This window comes from Schistocerca nitens, chromosome 2 (assembly GCF_023898315.1).
Source record: "Schistocerca nitens isolate TAMUIC-IGC-003100 chromosome 2, iqSchNite1.1, whole genome shotgun sequence".
Lineage (NCBI taxonomy): Eukaryota > Metazoa > Arthropoda > Insecta > Orthoptera > Acrididae > Schistocerca > Schistocerca nitens.
The window spans coordinates 300,123,911-300,141,136 of NC_064615.1; the positions used below are offsets into that span (position 1 = coordinate 300,123,911).

Genomic DNA, 17,226 nt, shown 5'->3' on the forward strand with positions numbered 1-17,226 from the left:
AATGCGGACGTCACCTGCTAAACTTTTCATCGTGAAAAACAAATAGTATGTATTTTAACATCGCAACAATTAATCCTTAAAGACTTCTGACAAACCTTTCAAGTTCTTTGGAAAGCCTCTTACATTATTTAGTAAGTGGTTTTCCAAATCACGTGGTAGGCCCTGTCACAAATCATCATCAAGTATATTAGCATTAAAATACACACTAGATGCAGGCACTAAAAACTAATCAAGGCTTAGCCACTCTCCAGCTTTACTGACGAAGGGATTTCTGGGGTGAGACAAGGCGTTAAATTAAATCTTGGCAGTTATATCACCAGTCTGCTACTTGCTGATCGTAAAATTAGTCGTAATGACTACGGAAAGGACTATCAGAGGAAGCTGCATCAGTTGTACCTAGCGCATAAGAACAAAATACGATAATAGTAATATTTAAGGTCGTCCATGCATTTTGAACAAAGGTGTTTTATCTTGTTGAGAAGAATAACTATAGCTCTTCATTTTCGAATTAATTTTATTCTTGTTTTGAACAACAAAATTTTAACTTTATTGACTTAGGCACCAGAAGACGCATAATATAAGCTGTTACCAAAACGACAACACAAAAAATAAAATGCGTGAATTTCAATATATTTGTAGCAGAATATACAGAACACTTAAGAACAAGAAGAATACATTTCTAATATTGCATAAGACATTGTTACTGTACACTACAGATGTAAACACTGGTCTGTGTCTCCAGAACGTAAAAACCCAAATAAACCGCCCAGGTGAAATTCCTGGTGAAAGTGTAAGTTTGCACTCTACTAGACAATTCGCAATTCTTAATCCGAGCGCGCGCCATTTCTAACGGCTTTTGACGCCGGCGGGGCGTTAAACCCTAATCTTCCTCCTCTTCCTCCTTCTTCTTAGGTGATCAGGATCGACCAATTTGTGCAACTGTAATAAATAAAAAAAATGTCAATTTTAGTTTGCTGTATTTTAGATCAGTGTTGGAGCTATCAGTTTAGTGCTATAGTAGCTACTGGAAATAGAGGGTGCTTCAAAAAGGACTTTACAACTTTAAAAATTCGTATAAATACATAAATTTATTGAAATACGATAGAGAGCTGGATTTAGTGTTATTTTTTACGTTAAAATAATGATGTTGTATGTGGCTTACGTTGGTTATACTGCACACATCACATCGGAAGTCAGTTTCTTCTCAAACTCGCTGTAGCATTGCAGGTGTAACTTGCCCTTTGACGGCTAGATTCTTGCTCTAAGTTCAAGTAGAGGAGCCGGCAGAGGAGGTACAAACACGATATCCTTAATGAATCCCCATAAAAAAATCGAGTGGTGTCAGGTCTGGCGAACGTGGGGACCATGCAATTGGCGCATCACTGCCAATCCTTTGACCTGGAAAGCGGTCACTGAGAAAATCACGGACGTCAGCCATGTAGTGGGGTGGTGCGCCATCTTGCATGAAGTAAACACTTCGTTCTTGGTCATCCTCGTCGATCTGTGGTATCCAAAATTGTTGTTAACACATTCATTGATGGTGCTCTCACGCAAAAAAGGGACCATACACTCTGTTCTTGCTCAAGGCGCAAGAAACGTTCAGATTATGGCTATCACAAACATGTTGCAATGTATGGAAATTACGCTGAACTGTTGTCACCGCCTTCGATTCTTCAAACCAAAACAAATAGCTAGCACGCTCGGGTCCAGTGAAGGCAGCCATGTTTAACGCAACTGCCACTATAATCCGTTTATCATAAGAATAAACCTGATGTAAACATTGGCTATGTATTCTTCCGCGTTTGTTGGAACCTCATTGGATTTCCGTTTCACGCGGGACTGCAGCCAAGCTGTCTCCAGTAAGTTAACAAGGGTACGTTTTGTGCTGGGCGTTACGAGCATATCGACTTAGCGGAAAACAGCTTTACCGGCGCATTTAACTTGGGACAGCACAGGCCTTTCAGCTGGTACAGCTAGCATGCAGTGACGAGGCTAGCTGCAGTTCACACGTAAAAAGGGATGGGCAGAGAGACAATACATTTAATTTCTAAGCAGAACGAAATAATACACTGCAAATCTCCCACAATACGCTCCTTAGACGGCTAAACGAAAACACCGCAACACGGTATCGTTTTTAGCTAACGTAATATTGCAATTAAAAGCAAGAATGATGAAAATTCCTGACTTAACTAAAGGGTAATTTTTCTGCACAAAGCTGTGTGTAACGTGGGAGAAAAAGAATGGTTCAAATGGCTCTGAGCACTATAGGACTTAACATCTATGGTCATCAGTCCCCTAGAACTTAGAACTACTTAAACCTAACTAACCTAAGGACAGCACACAACACCCAGCCATCACGAGGCAGAGAAAATCCCTGACCCCGCCGGGAATCGCACCCGGGAACCCGGGCGTGGGAAGCGAGAACGCTACCGCACGACCACGAGATGCAGGCTAACGTGGGAGAGTATTGAAGGAATTCACCATATAGTTAAATATTGAAGCCACTGAAGGTATTACTTACTGTCACTCGCCTGGTAATCTCTTAACTTCTTCCATATCCGAATCCGAGAAATACATTTCAATTCTGGAAGTGTCACCTGCTACGTTGATAACGAACCTATCAACAACAGAATCCACGAAGCCAACCAGGTGCACCATTTTCTCTTCTTCTTTTAAGATGAGCCGTTCTGTAGCCCACCATTGTTCGGTAGTGACGTATGAAAAAGCTGCGTGCGTGCGTTAGTTCCAGTACGTGTGGCAGCTTAACAGTCTTGGTATTTCTAGGGGTCAAATCACGTGAATGGTCTCTAAATCAGTTCTGTTGGGTTCATATTGTAATGGTACCGTGTAAATTGCATGCAGCATTTGTATGATGTGCTCGATTCTGTGAAAATGATTGTTTTTCATGTTTCTACGATACTGTGGTATAAAACGATGGACATAGTCCAAATGAAGAGGATTTGATTTTCCAATTTTGCCTTAAAATTAAATTGTTGTGTTTTCGTAATTTAAACAAGTTATATAAACAGTCTTTCATAAAACACCGATAATTAAGAATTTGTATCTTGAAATGGCGACAGGAATTTCGCGTCCAATATGTAATTATAAACAAGAAGAGGTGCATTATTCATAAAAAATGATAATAAGTTTTATAATTACGAGATGTAGGTATTTCAAATTGAACGAGAAAAAAAGATACTGGGGAGATTGGAATCAACGTACGAATAATAGCATTTGGTTTACATTCAATTACGCCACCGACTGTGCTATTCGTTCTATACGTGTTTGCATATCAACTGCATTGTATACAACGCTGGTAATCAAAACCGATTATCTCCGTAAATTTATGAAAAACATTAAGAACAGCCTATTTCTCGGCACTTTTTAACCGTGTTCCACGCGCGTATTTTACTACGGAACAGAAAGCAGCCTCAGCCATTTTTATACTGCCCATTAACAGCGCGACAATCAGAGCACAACGCTACAGAGGCTGTGACTGTACACATTTTTGAAATGAAAACTACGTAGCTAAAGCGCGATTAAGAAGCACGTCGATGGCTGTTAATACATTTGAATATCTTAAAGTTTCATTTAACGTTACTTAGTGATAAAATATCTAATACATCAGTAGGACCTACTACCAAGAGCGTAACGTTTGCTACGGCTTCTGATCAATCGTCGCGTTTGCGTTTGTTTACATCAGGTATATTCTTATGTTGAATGGATTATAGCGCTTCTTTACGGTGCCATTCGGAGTACGCAAGACAAAACTTGATGTATTTCCCTACAAATTGACACTACAATCACCTCTGTAGGGGCCGGCCGCGGTGGCCGTGCGGTTCTAGGCACTTCAGTCCGGAACCGCGGGACTGCTACGGTCGCAGGTTCGAATCCTGCCTCGGGCATGGATGTGTGTGACGTTCTTAGGTTAGTTGGGTTTACGTAGTTCTAAGTTCTAGGGGACTGATGACGTAAGATGTTAAGTCCCATAGTGCTCAGAGCCATTTGAACCTCTGTAGGTACTGTGAGTTAATTTATATGAATTTTCAAAGTTGTGAAGTACTTTTTGAAACAGCCTGTATTTTGATAGTATCCGTGAATTTGTAGGCCTGTATACAAGCATCGGCATCCTAGGATTACAACTGAGATGGACGTTTCTGACCAGCAAATTTTTTTGTAAAGAATAATTGTTATTTACAAAAAAATTTGCTGGTCAGAAACGTCCATCTCAGTATCACACTCCAGGGAGTTACATCTGAATACGGTCGAGAAGGCTGAAGAAATAACTTTTTTGATGAATAGAATACAGGGATAAAGATTTGCTTTTCCACAGTCGTCACAGTGATTATTTTGGGCGACATATTTATAGAGATGGACAGACGATAGGCGGCCGCGGTGGTCTCGCGGTTCTAGGCGTTCAGTCCGGAGCCGCGCGACTGCTACGGTCGCAGGTTCGAATCCTGCCTCGGGCATGGATGTGTGTGATGTCCTTAGGTTAGTTAGGTTTAAGTAGTTCTAAGTTCTAGGGGACTGATGACCTAAGATGTTAAGTCCCATAGTGCTCAGAGCCATTTGACAGACGATATTGTTTTTCTCTCAGTAATCAAAGATGGAACGTAACGAAATATTCAGATTTTCTGTCCTGTGTTCTTGTAGCCATTTTTAAGTGAGCCTGTTGGGGTGGAAAAAAAAAAAAAAAAACGAGGCACGGGCACTTTAGGGTATTTGCACAACGTGACTGGCATCTTTCCTGTCGTAATCGTGTAACCAAAGATTACTATCTTTTTATGTTTGCTTTCCCAAGACATGTATTTCGTTTCAAACTATTGTAGAGCATAAGAGGCGAATGAGGGCGGCTGCGTGGTCTTTTGGCTATTTCTCTGCTGGAACTGGCGGCGGCACATTCTTCGCGAGGCGGTCTTTAATAGGGGGCAAGTGGGACACAAGACGACGCCCCCGGGCGCGCATGCTTTCTCACCGTTCCCGTGGGCGTGGCGTGAGCAATACTGCCATGTCTCTCCAGCTCGCGGGATTTTAACCCAATTCGCTGCTGAGTTAGCCCCTCTGTGAACTATAATAATCCATTGTAGATCCCTCGAACAAAAAACTGTACCCAGTAGCTGAAAAAAAGCACAGGTCACACCTGTCAACGAGTAGGGTAGTAGAAGTGATCAACGGAAGTACCGTCCAATATTTGAAGATTGACATCCATTTGTTGAAAATCTTAGAACATATTCTAAACTCAAACTTAAGGAGGTATCTCGAACAGGATGACCTTCTACGTGTCAACAAGCATTGATTTCGAAAACGTAGATCGTGTAAGACCCAACTCGCATTTTTCTCACATGACATCCTGAAAGTCATGGATCAAGGCATGTGCAAACTATCCTGTGAAAAGTTACTCAGAAGCGCGCTACATACGCGAATGGAACGGCAGAAAGCCATAATAGCTGGTATAGTTGGAAGTACCCTCTGCCAGGCACTTCACAGAAGTTTACAGGGAATGAATGTAGATACAGTTTTTTTTTGTATAATTACAATAGGTTGATAAACCGAGAAACTGTAACGAAAACAATAAAAATATAAATTCGTGTATTGTAAAAAAACAACCTTTCTTTTTGCCCACGTACATGAAATTGACGTATCACAAAGCGACGGAAAACTTAGTTAGCAAGGCAGCATTTAGGTTTTGCGAAGCTGGTCTCTGCCACAATGTGTATTCTATATCTTTCGCGTCACTTACTGCCCTGATCTAGACATAAGCAGAAAGTAAAGTGTTAGCAACAAAATATCAAATGGCTCTGAGCACTATGGGACTTAACTTCTGAGGTCATCAGTCCCCTAGAACTTGGAACAACTTAAACCTAACTAACCTAAGGACATCACACACATCCCTGCCCGAGGCAGAATTCGAACCTGCGACCGTTGCGGTCGCGCAGTTCCAGACTGAAGCGACTAGAACTGCTCGGCCACTCGGGCTGACTGTTAGTAGCAATCTGGAGTTGTATCTTAAGCTAAAAATGTTCTGCAAGCCCAATTCCAAAGTAAACTCTTTCGCATATGTTTAAAAAATTTTTATTGATGATAAGCAATAGCTTCTAACAGTTCTAGTGGCTATGATAGTTTGAGAGTTTTCACCCAGGAGTAAAATCAATAACGCTTGAGTGGCTCAACCCCTGCGAAAATTTCATTCTTAATGTTCAGGGTGCCGTAGAGTTGAGTTCGTGTTGATTTTAAGCCTTGGCGGCAGTAAGAATGCTAAGTAACAGTGTCATCTGGTTTTCGGCGCCATCACTTCTCCCAGATTCTGCTGATCCATATCTTCTTAGTTTATATTTGCGAAGCTCGCCGTGGCTTCGTTGTTTGCCGCAGTCCGGCCAATTACTGAGGTACGCGAGCACTCGGAACGGCGACCCGTTTCGTGACGTCACGTAGTTTTACCACCTCCAAGGCCACCGTCCCCTCCACGGCTTGTCTTGGTGGGGATAAGGAACGCGGTGGGGACTACAACAAACAGTCTGCTTCGGGCCGTTGCGAAGGGTAGGAAGCCATTTTCAAGTGTGTTGCTACAGTGGTCGGAATGTGTGTGTGCGTGTATTTTTCATGCAGTGTCGTGTCTCCATAGAACATCCTTTAACGCAGTGCTTATGTGTGCAAGAAGACTGTAACGTACGTGGAATCTGTGATGTTCCTGTGGAAGCAGTGGCCAGGTAAGCCCATACTCTTGCAGTGGATGCTCGTAATGTCGAGACCGCTAAAGCTTGTCAAACGGTACATCCGTGTACGTTGTTATGTGCAGCTATACATATGACAGTTCTACGCACCTGATCTATTTTTGAAGTACCATGCATTGCATCCTTCAAATGGAATTTATTTTCCCCCCTTCACCTGTGATAGTAAAACTTTCTAGTTAGCTACAGGTTTTTCTTCACCGTAAACTTTTTGTAGTGTAAAATGACCGTAATACATTTTTCAGAAGAATGTTGTACGAATTTGCAAGGCGTAATCGGAGGAAGCGTTCTTGGCGGGATTATGCACTTAAAGGGATTCGCGTTGGACGTGTGTGTGTGTGTGTGTGTGTGTGTGTGTGTGTGTGTGTGGTTTCTTATAAGTCCAACCATATAGTGTACAATTCTTTTTTTTAAATGAAATCACAACCCCCGGTAAGCATAACAGAGACTGCAGTAAACACTCTGTCAAGCTAATAAACATACGTTGACGTTTCTCATCACTTGTTCAGGGTTATTGATATTTGAAAGTTAAGAGGTGACAAATGTGAACGATCTATCCCATCTCAATTACTTATTCAGTTAAGTCGCGAAGAAAGAAAATGGAATGGGTCATAGTAGCATTTGCTGAACAAGTTGTTTCTGATGTAATATCCTGATGATCCAACGTTTTTTCTTTAGTGCATGAGTGCAGCAATGTTGGTAAACACAGAAAAGGGGGTTGGGGAGAGAAAGTGACAAAGGAAGATCAAGAAAAGCGCATAGTTTGAGCACACAAAAATTTACGAAAAGCACGAATAGTTGTACATATTAAGTGACGTGAACATTCAGAAAGTAAATAGAAATTAATAAAATGGCGTAATTTGAAGTTGAAATAAAATGACAAAAAAAAGAGGAAATCAAACAATTTTGTGGAAAGTGATTCGCTATCAGAATGGTACATATATATAAAATATGGATTCTTGTTTTCAGTTGACTGCCATTGAGGTTGTTAAAAGGTTGGAGAAGAACAGACTAATTCCACATCTTAGTTGCTTCAAAAGGTGCAACAAACTTAAACGGCTGAAGGGGTTGGCCGTCTGCCTGTAGCCTAGAAAGCTAAGATTCTTGTATTAGATGTATGATGCTTTTTGACAATGTCCTATGTAAGTGATAAATTTGTTGTCAACTGGTTTATTGTCGTTACATTTCTAAAACTCTCGGGGCAATATTAGCTTATTTTACAGTGCAGAATAAACGACCACTAACGGAATTTAAAATTTCAGTTCCATTTCGCTTTAATATTTTTGTAATGGTGCCTATCATATGCTGGTTATTTCTGCCGGTTGATTGTGGAAATTGATTTCCTCTTTCCGGATCTTGTTGGAGTTCGGAAGCAGCAGATACAACCGCTATTTGGATAGCATCTATCAAAACGTCATCATTGTTCTTCGGGACAGACGGCAGCAATTCACCATTGTAGCTCTAGGAATACGCAGCGCTTCAGGTCACAGATGTGCGAGTGAGGGCAATAGTCGGTTACTAGTTATACTCTGGAATTACTAACGCGGAAAAATTAGATTTTGATTGATCGGCCAAAGCATATTCTTCTGCAAGCATGTTTTGTTTTCTATGTTTTGGGTATAAACTCTGGTATTAGAACGTAGTCATAACATTATCAGGCAGTTTGTTGACCTACTGGTGTGACTGCACAAAGAGTTTTCCACACTGGATGCATATATGTGTGGTAATAAGACAAATGCGCAATAGTCATAGGGTTATTCATATGAGTGGTCGAAACTGTTTTCAATGACAGCGGTATGTGAAGAGGTAGGCCTATATCGGAAAATAGGCAATTTTTCTTTAAGCTGATGAATTTTTTATACATTAATTTCAATGAACCAATCTGTCTTCAGCCATGTGCAGTTTCTATTTCTAGTTAATTTTTTATTTCCAGCACCTGCAATAACGGCTTTTGAGAGTGTAATATTCCGTATTCTTTATATTACAGGATGGTTTTGGACCCTAAGAACAGCCACAACGATTATGGCAGTTTCCATAGTCCTGGTGTTCAAGGAAGCCCACATCACGCTATAGACGTAGAAAGTTCGTCTCATCAAGTGAATGATGATACTACAGTCCTTCACAGCGAGAGTGAGAGTTCCCGCCTAGCTCCTGATATGACACAGTCTGATCTTTATCAGCGACAGGTAATTGCAAATTGGTTTTGTTTTGTAATTCTTATGTATTTTGTTAAGAGGAGGGGAGAGGTTTAAACCGAGCCTGCATCTTTAAATTGCACTTACGGGGACGCTGAGCATAATGTATCCGTAGGCAGAAGGTGGCGTAATGTCATCACTCCGTGGTTCACTACGGAAGCTTAAGGCCAGCACTATTGTAACCTTAGCTCGCCAAATACTGGCCGTAGAAATTTATCACTGTCAAAGTTCGAACTGGCTACTTTGGACAAGAGTCCTGCCGACGCTGGCGTGGATTATTTTCATTAAGTGTCGTTTCAAACCAGGGGTTCTTGATTGGGGACTAAATCTGGCCGAATTACGACCAAAGAAGCGAAACTGCAACTCCTGATTACTCTTTATCTCGTAAGCAGTGAGATGTTATTCTTGAACTTGCTTGTTGAGGATGCACTGTGGTGATACGCTAAAATAATGCACTATTCCAGTTGCACTGAAGTATTGAGAAAGCTTTGTATGAACACTGTAGGAACTAAATGCATCTCCAGAAATAGTTGAGAGATTTGTGAAAAGGAAAGGTCACCAAGATCCCAGGGCAGATGACAGCTACGGAACATTGCCTAGCTCCAACAAAAACTGGATGAAATGGATGTAGTCTATAGAGTGAGGTCAGGAGTGGGCATGCCCAAAGCCATTTTAAGAAGATGTGATGGTGTAGTGTGAAATTGTATGGATGTCAGCAACATCAAGTGCAAATGTGGCAAAGACCAGACTATGTCTTTTTGGACCAAAGATAAACTGTTTCAAGTGATGCAAAATGTACCAAATGTTGCAAAATATTCTTTAAAAATGTGGTGATACATTTTTGTTTCATTGTAATATTTAACTATTTAAAAAGGAGTTTGTCATGAATGTACATGTAAAGTAGTAAGCCTATTTGGAACTGAAATAGTAGAGAATCTGCAGGAATTTTTATGTGCATAAACAAGGTATAATCTTCTACATTTATACTCCGCAAGCCACCCAACGGTGTGTGGCGGAGGGCACTTTACCTGCCACTGTCATTACCTCCCTTTTCTGTTCCAGTCGCGTATGGTTCGCGGCAAGAAAGACTGTCTGAAAGCCTCCGTGTGCGCTCGAATCTCTGATTTTATATTCGTGATCTCCTTGGGAGGTATAAGTAGGGGGAAGCAATATATTCGATACCTCATCCAGAAACGCATCCTCTCAAAACCTGGCGAGCAAGCTACACCGCGATGCAGAGCGCCTCTCTTGCAGAGTCTGCCACTTGAGTTTGCTAAACATCTCCGTAACGCTATCCCGCTTACCAAATGACCCTGTGACGAAACACGCCGCTCTTCTTTGGATCCTCTCTATCTCTTCCGTCAACCCGATCTGGCACGGATCCCACACTGATGAGCAATACTCAAGTATAGGTCGAACGAGTGTTTTGTAAGCCACCTCCTTTGTTGATGGACTACATTTTCTAAGGACTCTACCAATGAATCTCAACCTGGCACCCGCCTTACCAACAATTAATTTTATATGATCATTCCACTTCAAATCTTAGAGGAGTAGTGAAGGGAGTTCATCATGTATAGAGCCATTTTGAGAAGTAGACAGTTGTATGAACAAGACTGAAATTTCGTTACCGGTACACCTTTCATGTATTTATTCACTATTCCATCCAGGATTTTTTCTGGTGGCCAGAGGGATTACTTTCACAATACATCTTATTCAGACTGTTTTTCGCTCTGATCTGATTGAAAATGTATGGATTCCTATTAAGGTGTTAATATTATTTTGTAAGGTCTTACACTGACCAAGCTATGTGGAGTGCTGTTAATGTGTGCCCAATCAAATTCAAATGCCACTCTCAGGGGTTTACAAATGACTAGGCCACTCAGAAGCGTATTTAATGGAAGCACTTGGCATATTGATGAGTGGTGCATAGATGATTGTGGAGACCAGAAGAATTTAAATAAGGGATTTTGTGACATATTTACGCACTAAGTGTTTGAAAGATAATGACCCAGTGATAGTGTCAGGATGATGGACACCCCTGTTTCAGTAGTATACAGTATGGTGGCCATGATGTCAATCTTTACACACGCAGGCAGACAAAAATAATACAGGGAATTTTTAATTTAAGTATTACAATGAAACTAATGCAAAAACTTTGGGAATTAGGGGTTTTGGGTGGGGACAAACTAAATACAGGACACTCCTAATAATGAAGACATGCCAAAACAAAATTTAACACAACAATCAAGCCAACAGTTTTCTCAGAAGTCAACAAAAACTGAAGAAAAGAAATTGTCAGAAATTTTCCTTGACTTACGTAGCTCAAAGTCCATGAGGCTACAAAGCCAAACATAGCTCCAAAGGAGGAAATTTCACTTGACCTGTATAGCTAAAATGAAGTCCAGGGTACCACAAGACGAAAACTCACCTCATATAGCTAATACCGAGAACCTAACCCCACCAATGTGGGTAAAATAAACTCCATTGTACCTACCAATTGGAGACCAACATGATTACTGACAACTCTAGCATCATCACTGTAGGTAAAACGAACACCACGGTACCTACCAATCACAGTCCAACATGATTACTAACCACTAACAACACAACCTAGAACTTCATACAACAAATGCTTAACTCCAATTTTGTTATACAGGAAACACAGTTGTGCACATAACAGCACACATACCATGCATACTACAGTTAAAAAAAAAATAAATAAATAAATAAAAATGCTGACACAAATCCATTAATCTAGCAATGGAAAAAAGTCATTAACACAATCTCTCGAATGGCGAGCATAGACTTCCAGCAGGAACCTGTTCAGGTAGAATGTGTTGTACTGTTGATAACGCCACATTTACTGTTCCCAGTAACATCACAATAATAATTCCAAACCCTAAAACTGCCTGTAACTGCCAACATCAAAATAACTTGCTAACAAATTGCCACAAACTCATCCAATATTATTCTCACAAACAGCATTCACAGAACCCAGTAAATCACAAACAATTTAGAAACATAAATATCCCTCACTAGAGAGTGCCATCGGCTGCTCCAGCTCACCCTCTCCCAATAGGATAAGGTCACATCTCCAAGCAGATGGGTGGCACAACAAACTTCGGTTTATTCATGAAGTATTCTGTGTGATACACTCAATGATTATGTGGACATTTAGACTACATTGTTGTTTCACAAATTGTTTATTCTCCATTACTCATTGTCTTCTTCAAACCAACGACATTGCCAGAAACCCATGGATACAGAATAACTAGGATCATTCCATATCAAGTGATCACATTTTCCAAAAGTTTCCCACTCTTCCATTTCCAATTTTGTTCGAATTTACCATTGAAACACACATAACATAGAAGAGAACACTTGCAAAAACTCATAATACCTTGCAGGGTGGAAACTGTGGCTCTGTATTTGAGAAGCTCTTTGATACGGGTGCAGTGAAAGCGAACAAACCTCAGTTTTGGAACCTTTCTTAATACAAGGATACAGCAACTAGGAACCTCTTGTTTTCAGATCCTGTGTAACTTTTGGCCCCGAATTAGAAAAATATAGTGTGGCAACGTGTAAAACACTATAAAGCATGAAAGTACCCCAAAAAACCTGCAGAGAAAAACATTCAATTTTTTTGGCCTTCTTCGGAGTCAAATATCTCCGGAAGAAAAATGCATAAGAACTACAACTTAGCACTTATATGAACAGTACTTGGGGCAGGACCCTATCAGTACATCTTCCTACCTAAGTACTTATTGTGAATCAGACTCAATCAGAAACATGATGCCAAATATAAAACTGCAGAAGTGAGCCAAGTTCAGGTGAAAATATTGCAAAAGGGTCAGTTCTGATGTAGTTCTTTCCAGCACCATTGGAAAGAGCACACTTTGCTCCCCTAGAAACATCTTGTTGTATCTTAGATCAATTAAGCAAAGGGATGAAAAGTAAGAGAATTATGCGCAATATTCTACCATTGAAAGCTGGTACAGCTTGCTTAATGCACAGTGCCAGTTCAAGCAACAGGGGTGATTTGGCAAATTGATGATCATTTTCAATTGACTATGAAGATCTATATAATTTTCATCTAAAAAAAGCCCTTTATGACGCCACTGGGAAGTAGTTTAGTCTGATATTGCGAAATTCATGTATGATGTGGTTCAGCATGAAACAGCAGGCTTGAAGAAAAACAAAGAAAATTTGAGGTCTGATGAACTAGTTATTCTAATAAAATTTGCGGAAAATTATTCTTTCATTATCCAGGATGCTGTTCAAGGATATCACTGGGACAACAGTGAAGCAACATTGTGTTGTCTGTTGTAGACTGTAAAGCTGAAGAAGTACAATTTATTAACTTACGCATTATCAGCGATTGTCTCAAACATGACGCTATTTCCATCCATACATTTCTGGCCAAACAGATCAACTGTACAATGGAAGTAGTAATACGCATTCACTATTTCAGTGGTGGTTCCGCTGCTCAATACAAGAATTAAAAAAAAAATTATCAACCTGTGCTACGATGAAGAGGACTTTGGTATAACTGCTGAATGAAATTTGTTTGGCACAAGCTATCGTAAATTTCTGTGCTATGGAATTGTTGGAATGGCTAAATACTTAGCAGCAGGAGCAATCCTACAACGAACTACAGGCAATCAAATTTTAACCCCAAAAGATTTATTCAAATTTTGTGACCAGTGGGTACAAGGAATGAAGTTCATCTTTGTTTAAAGCCAAGAAGTAGGAAATGAAAAAAGCTACAAGAAGAATGATTTGCAAATGACCACACCCAAGTTAGCTGCATTTCAAGTAATGCAACTTCTTTTGTGGCCTCAGTATATCAGTCAATTGCCACCACTGTGGCATTCATGTCAGTTTTAAGCCTTATTCCTGGCCAATACATCACCTGCATCTATGACACTCGCTGGTGGATTGGTAACGTGTGAAGTTGATACTGAAGAACACAATGCCCTCATCAGATTCGACACCCATGTGGTCCAGCTTGCCCATTCTGTTGGCCTGAAAGAGAAGATAAATGTTAGATTCCTCAACAGCATATCAGCATGAGTTTTGTAGCACCTTCAGCAACTAGAACAGAATGTCAGCAGATTTTTCCAGAAGCAATATTGAACAGTATTTAAGGAAAATTTAATTACATGAAGCAGTAATTTTAAATAGCCCAGCTTGGGATCCAACAAGAAGAGACCCACATATTGGCTTCGGAACCGTCGCAAGAAACCCAATTGAGTCTTTGGAACTTCGATGTAGAAACCAAAAAATGCGGGTTGGAAACTAAGGCAAGAAATCCAGTCGAGGCTTTGGAACCTCAATGAAGAACCAGCAAACACAACCATCTATATGTAACAGAATAAGCAATGTTTTATAACATCATACCCACCTTGCAAATCAGGACACATGCAGAAACCGAAGCAACTAATGGTTTTGAACTGATTGAGTCATCAAATTTTCATGGCTTTCATAACTAGTTAGAACAGAAGCATAAATCTATCAGTTGTCATTCTTGCTTGTCTTGAAGCAATAAGTTCAACAACCTATACCGTGTTGTGATCGTAACATATTGCACGTACTTGTGTTGAAGTTCAACCTCATAATTGGTCCCTTTGCTGATGTTACTGTAAGATCCAACAGGATGTTTCTAGTGCAGAAAATTGTGCTCCTTTAAGTGCAGCCAGAAAGGAGAATTTCTGAAATGTCCTTTGAGCAATATTTACATCGGAACTTGGCTCATTTATTGTAATTTTGAATTCTACACCATGTTTGTGATCAAGTATAATTCAAAATAGTTGGTTATACAGGAAAATACACTAATAAAATCGTTTCACAGGCACTGTCAACAAATGTGCCAAGTTGTTGTTCCTTTGTATTTTTTCTTCGTGAGATATCTGACCCCAAAGAGGGTACAAGAAAACTGTGTACTTTTCTCTGCAGGTTTTTTGAATCACTTTAATGCAGGTTCACATTCTATCACACCCTATTTTTCTGATTCACAGCCGAAAGTTACCCAAGACCTGACAGTAAGAATTTCCTACTTGCTTTTGTCTTGTAATAAAAGAGTTTACAACATTGAATTCTGTTCATTTTCAGGCACATTTGTTGGAAAGCTATTCAAATGGGTCACTGCTTCTCATATATTTAAGTTTATGCTTTAAAAATTTGTACAGGTTCATTTCTAGGATAGGTTTCCGTCTACAGCAAATGTCAGGAAAATTGAAACTCAGAGTGGGAGGCCCATGATCACTCGAGGTGGAATGACCCAATACCATTTCTTACCGAGACTGAAATATATAAAATATTATGCTGTATACCCACAGTGGACAAAATATGTAGTTAACAAATGTTGGAACATCTTTAATTTCTTGTACACTTTCTCGATAACATGCTCAATCTTTTTTTGTTACAGCCCCTACTCCCACCATCAGCAAAAAATGATTCGTGGTCTGGGAGTGGGAAAGGCAGTGTACTCCATTCACCATCCAGTGAATACTATGATGTGGAAGATAAGACTGAGGGTCTGTCCATTCACAGAAATGGTAGCCTTTCAAATGGCATCGTCAAGATCGACGTACCACCACCTCTCCGTGAAGAACCTAGGTTCCCAAAGGAGAAATGGAAAACATTTGTTGGTATGTTTATAAAGCCCTTCTATTCATATACTGAGTTTTATAATACGTACCGTACTGCTAGTATACAGAAAAGAAGTGACTGTGTGTGTTAGTAGAACAGCATCTTAATTTTGTCTCTTATAATGTTTGCTGTTTTAATATCTGAAACATTATGCTTTTGGTCATTGTAATGACATAAACAAGAAACCTTGTACACCTGAGCTGTCTCTGATGGCAATAATTTATTTCTGACACAGCCACTGCTGTCGGATTGGGTTACTAACATCTCTCTGCAGTGGTGTGAAAGTCTATCGATACAAGACTTTTCTTTTACGTTATCCACTATGAAAGTTGAAGCTGTGACTGGGGTTAAAATAGTGAGTGCATTTGATTGATAATGGAACTAGTCACTTTAGAGTACTAAAAAAATAAATAACAAAGATGCTGTGACTTACCAAACGAGAAAGCACTGGTAGATAGACACAATAAAAAACACACAAACACACACACAAATTTCAAGCTTTTGCAACCTAAGGTTGCTTCATCAGGAAAGAGGGAAGGAGAGGGAAAGACGAAAGGATGTGGGTTTTAAGGGAGAGGGTAAGGAGTCATTCCAATCCCGAGACTGGAAAGACTTACCTTAGGGGGGAAAAAGGACAGGTGTGTGTGTGTGTGTGTGTGTGTGTGTGTGTGTGTATACCTGTACAGTAGTAGGAGGAAGTGCCACGAATGACGTACTATAAAGCCTAACCAGTGAGGAATGAATGTTGAGGTGGAGATGAATTTGAAGGTCACTTTTGTACACTTTTCTTGAATAATTTGAATGTTCATTTTTTCTGTAGGTCTAAGTTTGCACTTAGTGAGTGAGTAATACGAAAATCTTCGATCTTAACATCAAAACTGCCATTTTAGCAGGATGGAACCATGTCGCATACCGCTCAACAATCAATGAAAACTGTTAACAAATTGTTTGGAAGGCTTATCTTAGTGCTTGTGATTTCTTCCTGTGGGGAAATACTAAAAGCAATATGTACATCACACATCTTGCAACTATCCATGAACTGAAACAGAAGATTGAGGACTGCCATTCTGCACAACATGCTGTACCAAGCATGGAGTTTCCATTACAGGCTACTAGAATGTGAATGATGAGGGGAGCACATCTTCCCAGCACAGTTTGTGATTTTTGTACAGAAAGCATAAATAGCATTCATTAGTAAAAACATGTTTTTCCCATTCGTGCGAGTTAGGTTACTTCGGAATTTCACATTCCTGTGCATCTTTAGGAAGTTTTAGCTCCTTGCTCATGGAGGAAAGAGGGGTAGGTTGGGGAAAAGGTCAAAAAGAAAAGGCAAATCATTCAGACTCCTGGATGAGAGAAGCCCACCTGTTCTGAGGATGGGGAGACGACATGTTTCTTCATCAGGTTCTTTGACATCTAGTAAGTTGTTGAAAGATGTTATGTATTGTTACATTATAATTTTATGTATACAGACAACATAATATGGATAATATGTACATGTCAGTAATACCATTTAATGGCACACGTGTGTGGGACTGATAGGCTAGAAAATTTGAACAAAATTCACAAGAAGATAAAATTTACAGTTGAACATCAGCCTACAGAATGGATTATCTTCTTTGATTTGATTATCAACTATCATAAGTGTA

General features: G+C 39.9%; 1 protein-coding gene across 4 annotated transcripts in view; it reads left to right on the forward strand.

The window, feature by feature from the left end:
* Window positions 1-17,226, forward strand: part of LOC126236048 (phosphatidylcholine:ceramide cholinephosphotransferase 2-like) — a 321,725-nt gene that overhangs the window by 286,360 nt on the left and 18,139 nt on the right. For 3 of the 4 annotated variants that reach the window (XM_049945086.1, XM_049945085.1, XM_049945088.1), the window contains exons 2-3: window positions 8,719-8,917; window positions 15,354-15,576. In XM_049945086.1, coding sequence (XP_049801043.1) covers window positions 8,719-8,917; window positions 15,354-15,576 — 422 coding nt within the window. Of the gene's footprint in view, window positions 1-6,533; window positions 6,711-8,718; window positions 8,918-15,353; window positions 15,577-17,226 lie in introns of those variants that run through there. The other variant, XM_049945084.1, reaches the window with a different exon arrangement.